This window comes from Jaculus jaculus, chromosome 5 (genome assembly GCF_020740685.1).
Source record: "Jaculus jaculus isolate mJacJac1 chromosome 5, mJacJac1.mat.Y.cur, whole genome shotgun sequence".
In the NCBI taxonomy this organism is placed as follows: domain Eukaryota; kingdom Metazoa; phylum Chordata; class Mammalia; order Rodentia; family Dipodidae; genus Jaculus; species Jaculus jaculus.
Genome location: NC_059106.1, coordinates 18,426,212 through 18,443,909, shown reverse-complemented (window position 1 = coordinate 18,443,909; position 17,698 = coordinate 18,426,212). Strand labels below are relative to the sequence as shown.

The window sequence follows — 17,698 nt, the reverse complement described above, 5'->3', positions numbered from 1 at the left end:
GTCCCATGATTAGCAGATTCTCAAAAAAAAAAAAAAAAAAAAAAAAAAGTTGAAGAAAACCTAATGACCAGGAAGCAGCAGTATTTCAAAATCATTGAAGCAGTCATGTCAAGCTCCAAAAAATAAAAAAATAAAAAACAAACAAAAATAAATAAACATACACCAAATTAGGTGGTAAGTTAGATAGTTCTGTTACAATACAACAAAGCTTCCCAGAGCACAAGTGAAGGCAGGTCACCCTCCCTCCTACAGAAAGAATATTACCAGAGCAGGGTTTCAGTAGAGACCCATTTAACAAAGTTGTTGCTACAAAAGCAGTTTCTCAAAGCTCAACAGAAGCTGACAGCCATGAACACAGGACAACTGCATAGTCTGTTCCCATGAACGGTACATTTTGAAACCTGCCTCTTTTAGATCCCACTCAAAGATTCTGCTGTCTTACTCTACCCGAGGCATATGTTAATTTGCTTCTGGACAAGCTTTTGCTTCAAACTCAAAAGTTTTTATTTGCTCAAATAATATGTTCAATCATCTCAGCCCAAATCTGTCATTAGACAATCACATTCATTATAGGAAACATAATGAAGGCATTCGAAGGGGGACAGTGGGTCTTAACCCTGCAGTACTCCTTCAGCAAAGGCCTTTTGTGTCACACAACACTTCCCACTTCATTTCATCATGAAATGTTAACACACTCAAGGAGCTGTTTGCGCACTGGTCTGGTGGGTGTAAACCAGAGGACAAACAGTACAAAGGACAGTTGTTCACAAACTCAAAGACATGGAACTGTGTACTTAATAGTTTGGGAGAAAAACTGGGATTGGGTGAAATTAGCTGAAACATTCCACAGTATATAGCAGTATCTGCACCAAATGACAATAAAGAGTTATCAGTCAAAATTTAGATGACTGAATGAAAAATGTTCCTTAGGGGCCTCCGTATAATGAGTGGCCATTTTAAGCCTGTGTATCAGCCACACCTGGAAGTGGCTCACATCTTTTAGGGACAATATTAAACACAGAAGAGCAGAAGCAATGACAAATGGCAAAGGGCTTCTCCTGCCAGTCCAGCTGATTCAGGAAGATCCAGGCCAGAAAGAGATTATCTGAGGTGGTCTTCTGACCTCCACATGTACTTACATACACACACACACAAACACACACACACACATCGCACTTCCCCATTCCTTTCCTTCCTGCCACACATCTCGGAAAAAAATCATTTGTCTTTGTGAAATTGGTTGAAGAAAAGTAGCTACTTCAGTCTCAAAAACACCAAAATTCTAATGATTGGATGAAAAAAGTCATTTCCTTCTCTATGAAGAAAAAAAGACAAAACCATTTTATTCATCCTTCCAGTGCCCTCACAAATATCAATTTTGTATTGGGTGAGAAATTAGGACGATAGCATTGCTCCATCCAAGAAAATATATATGTATTTGTTTGAGGTATACCAGTGTCATGTGAATTGAGTCAAAAATCGAAAATGTTATCTGAATTTGAGATCCCTAGCAGGTTCTTACTCTTGAAATAATTAAGACAGATGTACATAAGGTGGGACAGCCACTAAATATCTCAAAAGGAGTATATTTACACTTCTACTGACAATTTTTATACATGTATAGTCTCATTACCTTCTCTTGGGCCCCTTCCCCATTCCACTAAGCCCCTTCTTCCCAGCTAGTCCCTTTTCTACTTTGATGTCTTTTTTCTTTTATTATTGTTCTGTGGTATGACCCAGAGTTTAATCTGGGTAGCTTGAATGGGCACAGTTGGAGAATTTACCAGAGCATGATAAAAGAAGAATTTTAACATAGCTGTAAGTATATCCTTACAGTACCAAATATGTAAACTGTTTTACAAACAAAACCCTTGATTTTTTTTGTCAAAAAAAAAAAAAAAAAAAAAGAACCAGGATCATGAGTGCTAGGATCAGAAATTTCGTCCCCAGAAGTCTTTTCCTTTTCCTTCCCCTTCGCTCCCCCTCCCCAGGCTGTCCTGGAACTTCTTATGTAGTCTGACTGGCCTTGAACTCACAGCAATCCTCCTCATTCTGCCTCCCGAGGGCTGAGACTAAAGGCGTGCACCACCACGTCTGGCCACACATCTTTTTGATCCAGGTAACTTTATTCAAAAAGATACGTATCTGCCAAATGCCAAAAACTGTACAGCTCAAGCACAAACTTCTTGATTTGGTGCCTAAGAAAGTATGTTCCCAGTTCCAAATACAACATGGCGACTCACAAAAGACCAGGTCCACACTGGAAAGTGAAGTCTTAATCTGCATAATGGAGATATAAAAATTCAGTACCGACTTAGAAATAAATGGCTCCAATGTCAAAGCTCAACTATGTCTTCAGCCTGGACCAGGGAGTTTGAAGTCCCAGTGGCTTCTCAGTGCATGCAATGTCTTTCCCCCTGGCCACCCCATTTTTGACACAGGACGTGTCACTTCTGACCCTCTCTCCTCTCGCTGCGACCACAGCCAGGGCTTCCATACATGCTAGGTAGTTACACCTAGAGCTACATCTCAGAGTCCAGACTTTAATAACTGCACCATGCAACTAGGTTGTTTGACAGTGTCACTTAGCAGCTCAATAATAGCTTAATAATGCTAACTAATAATAACTAGCTTAATGATATTGCTACCAGCTCTCTCAAAGCAATGGGACACAGGTTAAGAAATGTTTGCATATCAATTTTTCCCAATTATTTTAAAAACACTTAATGTCTTATGCTATTCAAACATCATAAAATCAAAGGCATTGTTGCCAAACCTTATTCTGCCATTATGTATGTACCTCTCAAGTCCTATTCAGAGAAAATTATTCCCAGTACCTCTGAAAATACCTCTTTTAAAAAACTTTTTTTCTTTATTTTTATTTATTTATTTGAGAGTGACAGACAGAAAGAGGCAGAAAGAGAATGGGCACACCAGGGCCTCCAGCCACTGCAACAAACTCCAGATGCATGTGTCCCCTTGTTCATCTGGCAAACGTGAGTCCAGGGGAATTGAGCCTCAAACCAGGGTCCTTAGGCTTCACAGGCAAGTGCTTAACCGCTAAGCCATCTCTCCAGCCCTGAAAATACTTTTTCTATTTACGCCAGCCTCCAGGCTCATCGCTTCCTTGTCATCATGCATAGGGCTTTGTGGTGGTTTGATTCAGATTCAGGTGTCTCCAATAAACTTAGGTGTTCTGAGTGCTAGGCTCCCAGCTGATGGATTTGGGAACTAGTGCCTCCTGGAGACAGTGTATTGTTGGGGGCAGGCTTATGTTTCACAGTGCCAGTGTTTGGCACACTCTCCTATTACTGTGATCCACCTACTGTTGGGTAGGGGGTGATGCCCACCCTCTGTTCATGGCTTCGTTTTCCCCTGCCACGATGGAGCTTCCCCTCGAGTCTGTAAGCCAAAATACCCCCCCCCCACACACACACACACACAAGCTGCTCTTCATTGTGGAATTTCTGCCAGCAATGTGTACCTGACTGTAAAAGGCTTGGACTACAGTAGGAAGTCAATAAGTGCTTCCTGGGGTGAAGGTCAAAAACTTGACACAATATATAGAAAGCAAGTACGTGTTTGAATAAATATATAGCATTTTAATTCACCATCTCAATTTTAATGTTACCAAAAGTGAAGGGGCACTAGAAAAAAAATCATTGGTTACATCCAAACAAACAAAAAATGCTTGCTTCCCTTCTAATTTTCTGATCTCAGGGCTTTAGCTACTCTTCTTCCTATGGTACCTATTTTTATTCTTGTTCTCTTTCTTCTTTCCTATAGCCACTAAATTAACTCAATGTTTAGTCTTCGGTAGACTGTATAAGTATGTGTGTGTGTATGCATATGTGCCCTGGTACTTGTGGAGATCAGAGGACAACCTTAGAGAGTTGGTCCTCATTTTCTATCTCTTTTGCAACAAGGACACTTGTTGTTTGCTGCTAGGAAGGCCAGACGAGGAGAGCTTCAGATTTTCCTGACGCCACCTCCCTCTGCTGTAGTCATGTTGGGATTCGACACGTAATCCACGTTGGGTCTGGCTTCACATGAGTGCTGGGGATCCAAATTTGGTCGGCATGCTTTCGGAGCAAACGCCTTTAAGCACTGTGCCATCTCCCCATCCAATAGTAGATTGTACTTAACTCCCAAATTTCCAATGTATATGTTAACTGAGTTTATAGCATGGTGAATACCTATGACAACCGCAATGTTAACTGTTAATAATGTATCAAGACCCGGGAAACGTAACAAATATTCTCCACTGAAAAATGTATATTATGTGGAAGAGGTATGAGCATTTTGACAGTATTGAGTTGTCAACAATGAGCAGCAGGCACTTTTTCACTTAAATTTATGTCTCCTCAGATCTCTGGCAGGTCTAAACCTCTTCCTAAAGGTCTTATTAGATGCTACAAACCTATTTCAAAAGCAGAGCATTTACTTTCAAGGTTTGTGGTACAAATTCCTCAACAATTCTGCCCTTTGCCAGCTGTGTACTCCGAGCACACTACACTCAAATACAAATGTATTCAAAAGCATGGCATTGTAATGTAAATGGAGTATGCACTTTGAGAGTGAATGTATTCTGGTATATTGTCTACTGTCCTGAGGTGGGCATCTGGGTGCTAACCAGTAAAAGAGATGATACCCCAGAGGTCTATCTGAGAGACTGGAGCTTAGAGAGTAAGAAAAGCAAAATATCAGGGAGTTAGCAGGAGTTAAGATTAGAGTGTGTGTGTGGGGGGGGGTATCTTCTAATGTGTTTGTTAGTTACAGTGTGGGTGGTGGTACAAACGTAATGCCCCCACAGCTTCATGTATGTGATGAAACCTCATAGTTGATCCCCAGCTGGTAGAGCCTTTGAGAGGCTGCTAGAGAAGTATCACTGGGGATGGATCCTGAGGTTTATTCATCTAGTCCCACTATGTGTTCAGAGCAAGCTAACTCTTTCTCCTCCTTTCCTCTGTGTAGATGCCAGCTGTCTGTTCTTATCATGCTTTCCCCACCATGACAAAACCTTCCCTTGACACTGAAAGCAAGATAAACCCTTGCCTCCCATACAATGCTTCTAGTTGGGTGTTTTATCCCAGTAACAAGAAAGTAATTGAGACACTCTTGTCAAGGTAGGCATCAAGTTAGAAAATGATCATTTACTTTATTTCTCAACTGATTAAAGCCTAGCTAATTCAAAAGCCAACATTTAACACCTTTAGTATTACAAATGAATCAGAAAGACTAGGCTATATTTATAAAAAGAAACTGTAATATGATTCAACATTAACATTTCTACCTTGTAATTCAGAGGCAGAGTTCAAAGAATTTATCTAGGATTGTGTTTTAACAAAAAGAAAGTTGAAGGAGCTATGTCATCACTTAGGAGAACTAGAATAAAAATTCCAGGGGCTGGAGAGATCACTTAGCAGTTAAGTCACTTACTTGCCTAAAAAGCCAAATGATCCAGGTTCTTTACCACATAAACCCAGATGCACAAGGTGGTACATGCATCTGGAGTTCATTTGCAGTGGCTAGAGGCCCTGGCATGCCTATTCTCTCTCAAATAAATAAATTAAATTAAACTAAATTAAACTTTAAAAAAAATTCCAATCGCTGGCCTCAGTTTGATGCTTTATGCCTGCACTGCTAAACAAGAGTCGGCAATGCAGACACCCATTTCTCCTGGCTAAAGCACAACAAATTTACAACTGAATTTGCAGTAAGTCATGGAAATGACATACAATCATAGGAACTAATAAAAGAGAGTACTGCTTCAGTCATTTCCAAGCCTTATCCTCCTAAAAGCAGATCAAACGGTATCACAATGTACATAGGAAAATCTGGTGCTTGCTCGTGTCCTTGAACAAGTGGAAGCCTAAGTTTGTAATGTCAAATTTTTTAAGGTATCTGACTTTGCAAACATGTTTATTCTTTTATTACTCAACCATTGTAAGTAAAAAGTCATATTTATGACAAAGCCAACAACATTTTATTGGGTCAGAAGATGAGTTGCTAGCTGATATTGTAGTTTGATATCAAAAGATCCCTGAAAAAAAGCAACATACAGAAAAATATATACAGGAAGAGTCTCTTTTATGAAATATGAAGTATATTTTACAGGTGTAGAAAAGAACACCACATAACACACTCTGAGTATGTACTGATGAGAAAAGGAGGCAGGAGAGGATGAGAAGGAAACCCACTTTCACTACATATTCTTTGGTACTGTTCAAACAGTTGCTTTAAATGCTCATAAAACACTTTTTCAAGTTAAAAAAAAAACACCTTTGTTATTGCTAATGTACTGTTCATATAGGACATATGATCTATCCTTCATTCCTATACTCAAGGAACTTAAGATTCACATAAATTATTTTTAGAAGCTTAACTATTTAGATATACTCTAAATAAAAACAAATGTTAACTTCCCAAATCTGCCTCTACAGTTTAAACTCTGGATAGAGGTATTCTTAACTCTATGTGTTTTAGGAATAATGTTGTTATTATTGGCATTGCTCTCTAAGTCCTAGAGGACATTATAAAAGATACCCCATCTTAGTGCTCTAGAAGCAACTGGTAAAATTTTATGTCCACAAGAAATTCTTCTACTCTGCATATGATAGAGAGTTCGGGGATTCTGTTGCTTCCCTAGAAACAGAAAGCATATCAAATATACAAATAATGAGGTAAACTATACTGCATGGGGGAAAAAAAAAAAAACCAAAAAGGTAATTCAATTTTAATTTATTGTCATCACTTTTTTTCAAGATCCAGATATTTTAAAATGCAAAGAAAATTAACTTTCCATGGTATGTCTGGGACTGGCACTAAAAAAAATTTCAGACTGCAAATGAGTTATACAAATGAAAATATCAAATGGAGATCCAGTTATCAAAATGAAAGCACTCAACATATTAAAAGTTCACAATTATTTGTACAGAGCACATAAAAAAGTCAGCTTGCTATCCAACTGTTAAGAATTTCAAGAACTATTGCAGAAGTTTGAAGAAAATAGACTTATTAGTTAACTTATAAAGAGATCAAAGAGCCTGAAACAAGTATTAAAAAGAAAATTTTGCCTTTATTAGAATGGTGTTAGGCTTTAAATATATCAAGTTTGGTAATCAAATTATGGTTTGTTTGTTCATTTTTAATAAATGACACTACAGAACTTCAATACTGGTCCACCAATCTTGTCTTTACTTTTCTTTTAAAGCAAGAAACAGAATGCGAGCAATCAGAAAGCACTAGCAGGCATCAGTTAATCCAAGAGACTAGCTTCTTAGTTCCCAAAACACTTGCAGAGAAAACCACAGGTGGGGTGGGGAGAGGGGACTGGCAGCCATCCGTAATAACTGGAACCCCGTGAGTGCGATGCCAAGTCTCATGAGGCTATTTGTTGAATTTATCCTTTACTTGGTCACTTTTTTCCCTCAAATACTAGTTTTTTTCTTTTGACTTTTTTTCCTCAAAGTATAAAAAGTATGAAATATAAACAAGCTCTTGCACTGCACCCTCAGAAGTGTACACTTCAAGCTCTGTAGAGCTATCTACACACTGGTAAATCCATCAAATCTTGGACAGTTCAATAATATACAAAATATCAGGGCACAGAAAGAACTAAAACCCACTTCTTTTTTGATACACATAAGATTCAGTCTAAAGGAAAACAATCATTTTGGCTCTTCTTCTACCTCTGCATGTCGATACACTTATTAAAATACTCCTGTACAGTCATGTTTGGTCTTATTATTCCAAGTCAGCTTTAAAACCTCAAACCAGCCATTCAGATGAAACAGCTCATCAGAAAGATTATCTCTTTTCCATCTCCCTAACCCCAGTAACTATTAAGTTGATTTTTATGACATGACTCCAAACACCGGGTTGTGACGACAAATGCTAGGTCCAATTTCCTCATAATCCTTTTTGGTGTGGCATACTTGGTAGAACTCAGGCTGAAATCAAAACAAAGCAAACAAAGCAAATGCATTTTTATAAGGATCCAAAACTAAATTCTTTCAATATTCTTTTTAAATATACTTTAAAATACATGTTAAGCCTATAATGTCTGTTTAGAATCCTAAAAATCTTCAGTAAAAAAATCAGCTATAAATCTGTATTGTAACTACAGAGGCATTCAACTCAATTTTCGCCATCCTCTGTCCCATCCTGCCTGGAAGTTCGCAACACTGAGGTCTAGAAGGTAGACTTCCATGTCTGAGCTATTCTGTTGCAACCTTCCCACACAGAAGGTGGAGCCAGCAATCCATAGCAACAGCAGTACACAGACAAACTGCCACAGTTAGGAGATACAAACTTAGACATTTCCCTGTCTTTCTCACTTCACATACAATAAAAAACTATCCCCTGCTCTGTGTTGCACATTCTCAAAGGACAAAGTTAACAAGTTCAGATGAAAAGAAAAGAAAAAAAAAAAGCTTTTGATGAGTGTGCTACTATAGTTTAAAATGATTTTCCTAACAATCTTAAAATACAATATACTATGCGCACTCTGAAATAAATGGCATTCTCAAATTAAAATGAACATTAATTTGAAATGACTTACAGTTTTAAAAATTCTATGTATATACATACATAACTTTTATAGTTTCCTATGCTATATTTAGATAAAAATGTACAAGAATTTGTTTTGTATTTCTGTTAAGTACCTTTGGACCTCTATATCTAAAAAATAAAATAAATTTACAAGGAAGCTTCACCCTACGCACCGTGGAAGCCAGCATCGACCCTCCAAACCATACTGCATATCGCTGCATGTGGTGTGTGATGACCTGAACATCAATGGGCTTGGGCTAAAAGGGGACACAACAAGATCACTTCAGGAGTAAAGTCAACTAGCAATTTCTGAATCATTTAATCTAAATGTGTATACACGAAAATCATGCTTATATTAAATTCAATTGATATCTTATAAACCAGAAACAACTGAGACTACCTACAGAGAAACAGAGATGGAATACTGAGAAAACGTCAGAGTGGAAATAGAACAGAACAGATACAAAATATACATTTTACAGGATAGTCATTTACAAGAATTACTATATATTTTATAAAGCAATCGGAGTTTGGAAACTCCAAAGACAAATGATAAATGTTTAAAGAGCCATAAATGTTAACTGCCTTGCTTTTATCTACTACATTGCATATATGTATTGAATTTCACATTGTATCTCCTAAGTATTACAATTACTATGTGGCCAATGAAAACTAAATTTTAAACATAAAAGTCAAATACATAAATACAACTTTAAAAGGCAAAAACATGCATGGAGCCAAATACAGAACAAAAACAAACTTAACCAACTATATTTTAAAAACACGTCCACGCTGAAGTGAGGAAAACGATAACCTAGGTGACTTGTGAACTCAGTATTTTGTTCCAATATTCTCAAATGAGGACAAACAAACAAGCAAATACTGAACTTGAGTAAGTAGGCAAGTAGGCTCATGTTTCAAAGTGGACAATTCCACACTACTAAACACACACTCCCACATAAGGAAACACTGGATGGTGGGAGCCAGCTTTCTCATTGTCAGGGACAGATCTTACAAACATGGGAGAGATGCAATGCTAAAATTAAGCCACAGTATTTTGGAACTCATAGGGTATACATGTACATACACACATCTCTGACTGAGAGGGTTAGAATGAACTACTGGTGTTCTGGAAATCAAAAATACATGAACATGAACTCATGCACAAATGCATACACCCAAACCTGACCACTGAGAAGGCCCAGATGTGACATTCCAGTGGAAATGAGCATTCCTAGCATGTAAAAAACTTGGTTTCTCTTAACATTCTTCACTAAAAACAATGGGTTGTTGTTGTTTCTTTTTTGTGTGTGTGGGGAGTGGAGGAGGTAATTTCAGAGTCAGAAAACATGAAGTCCTTAAGATAAGACTGACAACTTGGAAGTACAGAAATTTGGTAAGGGTGCATCAAAAGAACCTAACAGTTATTTGAATAGGTCCTAGTGGCCAAAACTTAGAAATTTCGATCATGACAATGATGTTAACAGTATTATATGACAATATGGTCTGAAAGTGTCTCTCTAAGGTTCTTACTAACTGTAAAGGGAAAATAATGACCATATAGTGGAGAACCCTGCTGGGAACAACTTTAAATAAATGATCAAATTACCACAAGAATTCACTGAAGAAATGCACTAAAATGATACTACAGCACTCCTGTTGTATAAACTGAGCCTAATCATGCAAAAACATTGGACAGGCCTAGGCTGAGAACATTCTACAAAATCCACTGCCTGTATCCTTCAAGGAGGTGAGGCTAAAGACAAGCACAGAATACTGCTGAAAGCCACAGGACTATCAGGGTTAAATGGAATTCATCATCCTTGACTGGACTACAGAGCATAAAGCATTTATATTGGTGACATCTACCTCACATCTGTAGCTTAACAATGCCTTTATAGTCAGTCATACCACTTTCCAATACTCACAATTTAAAACTATGCTTATTTTATGGGTAGAAACATGTGAGTGTAAGGGTAGTAAGCAAGTGTGTGGGTGGATTGTGGGGAGGTAAAAAATAAACTAAAGACTTTTAGTGGTGCAAACTGCCTGAGCTACTACTGTACAGTCAGGTCATAATGAGACAAAACTCAACACAGACATGTTCCCAAAAGAATCAAACAACCACTGGACATGAATGTTATGTACATGAATATAAAGCATGTGCTAGGTTCTTTATGTTGCCAACTAAGAGCAAAAGATGGCAACCTTTGCCACTGCCTATGCAGTAAGCAAACACCCTGGGCCTTCTCGGTAATAACTGAGAAACCAACCTTCAATCTGCCACCACTCAATTCCTCACTTAGCTTCAGCCGGGCATCTACAGTTCTTTTCAAATCTCTTTGCAAGCGACGTCCAAAATCCCTGAACATGGTTGAGCCTCCAGAGAGGACAATATTCTGTATTATTTGAGAAAAGAAAAAGAAGCAAGTATGATCATTATTTTAAAGAGAAAGTTTAAAGATAAATAGTAAAAAAAATTTAATTATATCCTTAGATGTGATTAAATTACTATTCAACAATGAACAGAAAACACAGACATTTTAAATATACTATTTAATAACATGAGAAATATATAACAATTTTTTATGTAAATACTGACCTTGTAGAGAGGACGTCTGACATCAATAGGGCAATTCTGAATTACTTCATCTACAACTTCTGATATAGGTTGTGTAAAATCTGGATTAGCAAACTGAAAAAGAAGTAAATTTGTAAACATCACAACCACAGAAAATTAAGAAATATCCAGCTCCAAAAACAAAAGAACACGCAGAAACTAAATTCTGATCTGTAACACACTCAAACTAGAGCTAATGAAAACAGAGGTTTCAGAAGAAAGTCAATTAAAATGATGCTAGTGACCATTTTATAAGTTCAAGAAGATCAGTTTTGTAAAGCCATCCATATACTATGAGATGGCCAAGGCGTGAGTGAATGAGAGCGCTTGTACACTGAGAGTGTCTGTCCAACAGAACCTCTGCTCTGGAAGACAATCTGGCAACAGCTAAGAAAAAGTTAAATGAAAACATAAGTTCCTCCACTTCTACAACATTCTCCGAAGGGAACTCTCATACATATGCACTTCACATAAGACAGACTCAATGGAAAATCATTAAAAAAAACCAATGACTCCAGCATAAGAGGATAACAAAAGTAAAAGCTGCAAAGTCAATACTCATTGTCTAGATTCCGTGTCTGCAAACTAGTCTACTTCCTAAAAATGACTTGTCAATGTGTAAAGCACTTTTGCCATTATTTGTGCATGTACAAACAGAGGAAGCATCAGGTGTAAGTCCACCAATGTGTATACTCCTGTGCCACGTCTAGTTGTTACACTCTAAGCAAATACGCTGTTCAGGGTCCCCTTGGTGTCATGTTTCCGAGCAAGCTTGGCGGGTTAGCTAACTTAAATGTTGGTGCTCCTTAGTGCCAAGAAGGCTGGATGGTAAGTTTCAGTGAGAAAATGCCAGTCAGATCATTTTGTTTGGACAAGAGTTACAGTGCTGTTGGCTATTAGTTCAATAAATGAATACATATCAAAACTTTCACTAGAACAGAACAGAAACCAAGGATACACAGACAGAATGATGAAAACATGACAATGTAACCCCTGGAGCAGTACTTTAGACATCACTAATTTACAGAGCTTCCAAATAGCTTTACAACATATCTACTTTGGGGGGAAAAAAAAAAAAGAACTCAGCTATGTATTCACGTGATAGCCAAACTAGAACTATTTCCAAATAGTAGATACCCATAAAAACTTAATTAGAAAATATGGATGATTTCACAGATGTTAATTATCAAAGCACATACATTTTTGAGTAAGCTTATACTGAATAAACATCAAGCTCATTAAAATGAACTTTTTCTTCTTCAGGATAAAAAAGGAAGATAGATGAAAGGGAAGTATCTGGGAAAGGGAGGTGCGCCTCAATATTTCATTACCTAGAACTCTATATAAATGTGGAAATACCAGCACATGTCTGTAGTACATGGAAAATTTTTCTTGTTATTATTATTGAGGACTTCTATAATTATAGACACTAATTTTTTCAGTATTTAATAGACCAGCAAGGTACATAGTTGCATTTGTGATTGAAAATTGTTTATAAGTTAAAATCACTATAGAACAGAAATAAGAGCTTAAAAATAAACTTTTAAAAATTCAATGAAGATATTTAGAAGATAAAAAAGGATTTTATATAGAAAAAAAACAGTATTAGGGATGGTATCTTACTTTTGGTAGTTTATATGCATACTTACCTCTCACAAGCACTTTTTCAAGTTGTAGATATGGTAACTTATACTCTAAGAACTTCAGTATATTCTGAAGCAAGGGCCTACTTTATTAAAGCTTTACAAAAGTATTTAAAGTCATGTATTTATAATTGGTTGTTTACATATATTTTTAAAAGTTTGAATATTAAAGTTAGTCTTTAGAACTGAAAACTAAATTCTAGTGGGATTTTTTTCTAGCTTAAAATATATCTCTGGTTTTTTTATGTACTTTATTAACGTAAGTAAGGTTTAAAATGATGTCTATCTTGGCCTCTCATTTTTAGAATTAGGTCTTTCAAATGGGAGTGATAAACTAATTCTAACCTGAATTAATGCCAAAGACAGTGGCTCATGCATATAATTCTAGCACTTGGGCAAATTACTGTGAATTTGAAGCCATACTGGGCTATACGGTGAGTTTCAGGTTAGTATGGGCTAGGGACCCTACCTCAAAAAAAAAAACAAAAAACACTTGTAGTAACAATTATGAGACATTTGTCAATGTTTTGCAGGCTTTTCGTTTTTTCTTTTTTGAAAAAGCTACTCTTAAATTACTTGAGAAGGACATATAATGAAAAGTTTTGGCAGGGCATATGCCAACACTTGAATGGGCAGAAGTACTAGGATCGTGTATTCAAGGACAGCCTGGACACAGTCAAACTGTCTCAAAATAACAACAACAACAAAAAAAAAAAAAAAAATAGAGGACATTTTGAAGAAGGAAAGAGATAGCAGAAGGGAGACACTAGGGTGGAGAAGAATGGAGGAGTAAATATGAGCTAAGTGCAATGAGATAGATGATGTATATAAAGGAATGTTATAAGAAAACCTATTTATTTTATATAACACAAAACTGAAGCCAAAGACTAAAAAACTGAATGTTTCTAAGGTAAAGCAAAATGATACAACCCCCCCTCACCACTTGTTTTTAAAGTAAAATATTCCTAACAAAGTGGTGCATGTTTTAGGAGTTTGCTGTGGCAGGATGCCCACACCCACTCTCTTTCAAATAAATAAGCAAATAATAAAAACAAGCTCCCAATGGACAGAGAAAGGTTTAGTCAGTGATTTTGTGCAAATAAACAGCAGAATGAAAATCCTGGAATCTCACTGTCTAACATTAAATTCATGATCATGGTGATCTTATAATTTTCCTGGCTTTAGAGGATGAACTCTCTAAAAAGCCTTCAGTTCTCAAAACATTATGTTTTAGTGATTTTACAGTGAGACTACAAACTGAGAAGCCGGCATTGGCTCTAACTATAAGAAAAACACTTAATTCACTCAAATCTAGACAGAATACTAACAATCTGATGAAAAATATGTTCATTTTGCAAAACATTATTAATTTGTTAATGTGAAACTTGTAAAGTCTCTACACTGTCCTGTGTCCTAGCCAGTATTTACCTAAATCAGCAGCATATACCCCTCCACCCACACACACACCTTACCTTTGCACACAGAACTAACTTTCCCCATATTCCTTCCCCTGCCTTTGATAGTTTATCTGCCACATGCGAGCGAGCATTAAACAACAAGAACAGGGTCATTCACTGCTCTGTTGTATCTGTGTCCTTTGCATAGTTGCTCCTCTATCCCACAGGGTCTTTCTATGTAGACCTTGTTGGCTTTGAATTGGTACCAATCCACATACCCTAACTTCCTGAGTGCTGGGATAATAAGCATGTACTACCAAACTCAAGATTGCACAGGAGTTTTTAATCTGAAATAAAGAAAAGCAGAACTTCACAAAACCTTTAAATATGCACATACTCTGGCTCCACCTATAGAAATCCTGATAAGGAAAGCAATGAAGAGATGGCTTAGGGGCTAAAGCACTTGCCTGCAAAGCCACAAGATGCAGGTTCATTTGCCCAGGAACCACCTAAACCTGATGCACACAGTGGTACATGCATCTGGAGTTCGTTTGCGGTGGCTGAAGGCCCTGGCACACCCATTTTCTCTCTTTCTTCCTCTCAAATAAGTAAAAAAAAATTTTTTTTAAAGAAAGAAATGAAATTTGCCTTGAGTTTGTCATTGGAAAAGCTCCAGGAATTATTGGGCTGCAGACCTTCAAATGAGAAACCAGTATTAGATGTAACAACGTAGCAATAGAGAATATTTGTAAGGGAAACAAAACGGAATGAACAATAAACCACTATTCAATCCTTTAACAGACTGAATTGGTCCTACGATAGTGTTAGGCCTTTCCTTCAGCTCCCATCCAGAGCCAGTCCTAGCTGTCACTGCTCCCTGTTCAGGACCTGGTTAACACCTGGTGGTTGAGAATATCAAGAGGATATTAAAGGATGATGTTTCCTAGTCTTATATTTCCCAAGTTTAAAACTTAGGATGGCGTTAAAAGTTTATTTCTTTTAAATTTTCTTCTTCTTTCATTATATATTACATCATCAGTGTCCTGTCAGTACAGATGCGCAAGCATTCATTGAGTGAAAATTTAAAAAGAAAAAAACCTGGGGATGGAGAGATGGCTTAGCGGTTAAGCGCTTGCCTGTGAAGCCTCAGGACCCCAGATCGAGACTTGATTCCCCAGGACCCATGTAAGCCAGATGCACAAGGGGGCGCACGAGTCTGGAATTCATCTACAGTGGATAGAAGCCCTGGTGTGCCCATTCTCTCTCTCTCCTTCTCTCTCTCTTTCTCTCTCTCTCTCTGCCCCTTTCTGTGTCTGTCACTCTCAAATAAATAATAAATAAATAAATAAACCAAAAATCTTTTTTTAAAAATCTGAATGAATACTTCCAATGATAGGGAAGCTATGATACAGAAATACCTAAAATTAAAATTATAAGAACAACTATCTTAAAATCTCTTTGGGAGGTGACACAGTTCATATAATACAAAAAAAAAAAAAAAAAAAAAAAAAAGCCTACTCTGGGAAAACTAAAAGTACTTATCTAATTTTCTCTCCCAAAACTTCACTGAAAGTATAAGTAAAAAAGACTAATTTATAATGTAAAATCTAAAGTGTACAAAAGAACTGAAAAGAGAGAAGAAATATGAAACAGCAAAATTTGATAAGATAGGCACTGAGAAGCACAGAGACAAACCTTGCAGACTTCAAAACACAAATCACCGGTGATATACACAAGGACCAGCCTATTTTATGACACTGTACCTGCGGGCTGAGGAACTAAGGTGAAATCAAGACAGGAACAGTTTGCTTCCCAGTAAGAAGCTGTCCACAGAGGAGCTTATCAAATGCCTCCTTTTCATCAAGGAGACAAGTAGTTAGAACTGGCTAACCTACTCTGAAGAGAAAACATTTTCTAGGACTTTTATACTAGCTGGAAGTATTGACAGCACATGGTGGTTGTGGGGAAGAGTTTTGCATGTTCCCTTTCACACTGCTTGGGAGAAAGGACACATTTTTTTTCTTGTCCTGAAGTGGAGTCTTATATATCCCAGGTGGATCTCAAACTCATTATATAGCCAAGGATGACACTGAACTTCTAATTCACTTGCCTCTGCCTAAGTGCTGAGATTATAAGAGACATGCAGAGGCAGACCTAGCTCAATGTTCATTCCTGACCTCTTAAAAGGTTTACACAGAAACTCGGCCTGGCAAGGTGGCGCACGCCTTTAATCCCAGCACTTGGGAGACAGAGGTAGGAGGATTGCCGTGAGTTCAAGGCCACCCTGAGATTACATAGTAAATTCCAGGTCAGCCTGAGCTAGAGTGAGACCCTAGCTCGAAAAACCAAAACAAGTTTGCACAGAAATTCGTCTGTTCCTTTTGCACCTAGCCGTCCTCTTCAGCATCCCTCATTTCATTGGACAGCTCATCTAAGTCTCTCAACTTACAAAGTTCAAAACTGCTGGGTGTGGTGGTGCACACCTTTAATCCCAGCACTTGGGAAGCTGAGCGAGGAGGGTTATTATGAGCTTGTGTCTAGCCTGAAACTACAGAGGAAGTACCAGGTCATCATGAGCTAGTAGAGTGAGACCTTACCTCCAAAAAAAACCAAAAAAATAAATAAATAAATAAATAAAAATTAAAAATAAAGCTTAGAATTGTCACACATTCTTCACAATTACTGCTACACTGGCCCATTCTCATTAACCTACGCATTTACTCATGTGAAAAACTGCAATAAAACCCACCTGCTTCCAACACAGTTCACACCAGAATAGCCTTTACAAACATTTTATTTATTTATTTACTTATTTGTTTGTTTGTTTGTTTATGAGACAGACACCAGGAGCACAAATGAACTCCACATAAATGCGCCATTCTGTGCATCTGGCTTTACATGGGTGACGTAGAATCAAACTCGGGTAGATAGGTTAAAGCAAGTTCTTTTAACCACTAGGCCCTCTCCTCAGCCCCCTAATAGCCTTCTAAATACTGCACATGATTCTATGTCACTTCCATGGTAAAGATTTCTACTCAGCATGGAACCCGTGACACACATCTGATACTCAGTTAACTGTTCACATGCCCTGAATTCAACTGTTACCTCCTGACTCCTAGCTCCTACACCTCAACAGACATGTGCATTTGTTAAAGCAGCTATGCCCATTTAAGGAGTCTTTCTTATGCTTTGAGCTCAGTAAGAGCAAGATTAAAGAATGTTTTATCTTGGAATACCCAAAGCTTAGTCTGAAACCAGGAAAATCATCATTACTATTTGCTGAGTGAAAAAGCATTAAGTTACAAGTGCTCTTGATGCTAAATAAGCAGAGTAGGCATGTAACATCAGTGATTGTGACACGTTCCCAGTACTCAGTTACCAGGAGAATGCATCATTAAAAGCAACTGACTGACTATTCCAACACAGCTTTGTGTTCCTAAGGCTTCACAGACAGGAGATTATTCTGCTACTGGATATTTTATGAC

General features: G+C 37.4%; 1 protein-coding gene across 1 annotated transcript in view; it reads right to left on the bottom strand.

Moving 5' to 3' along the window:
- Positions 1-7,058: 7,058 nt before the first annotated feature.
- Actr3 (actin related protein 3) overlaps positions 7,059-17,698 on the bottom strand; it is a 51,799-nt gene continuing 41,159 nt past the window's right edge. The window contains exons 9-12 of the mRNA XM_004659728.3: positions 11,156-11,248; positions 10,827-10,952; positions 8,727-8,810; positions 7,059-7,952 (exon numbers count right to left, since the gene is read on the bottom strand). Of these exons, the coding sequence (XP_004659785.1) occupies positions 7,857-7,952; positions 8,727-8,810; positions 10,827-10,952; positions 11,156-11,248 (399 nt within the window). The 3' untranslated portion in view covers positions 7,059-7,856. The remainder of the gene's footprint in view (positions 7,953-8,726; positions 8,811-10,826; positions 10,953-11,155; positions 11,249-17,698) is intronic.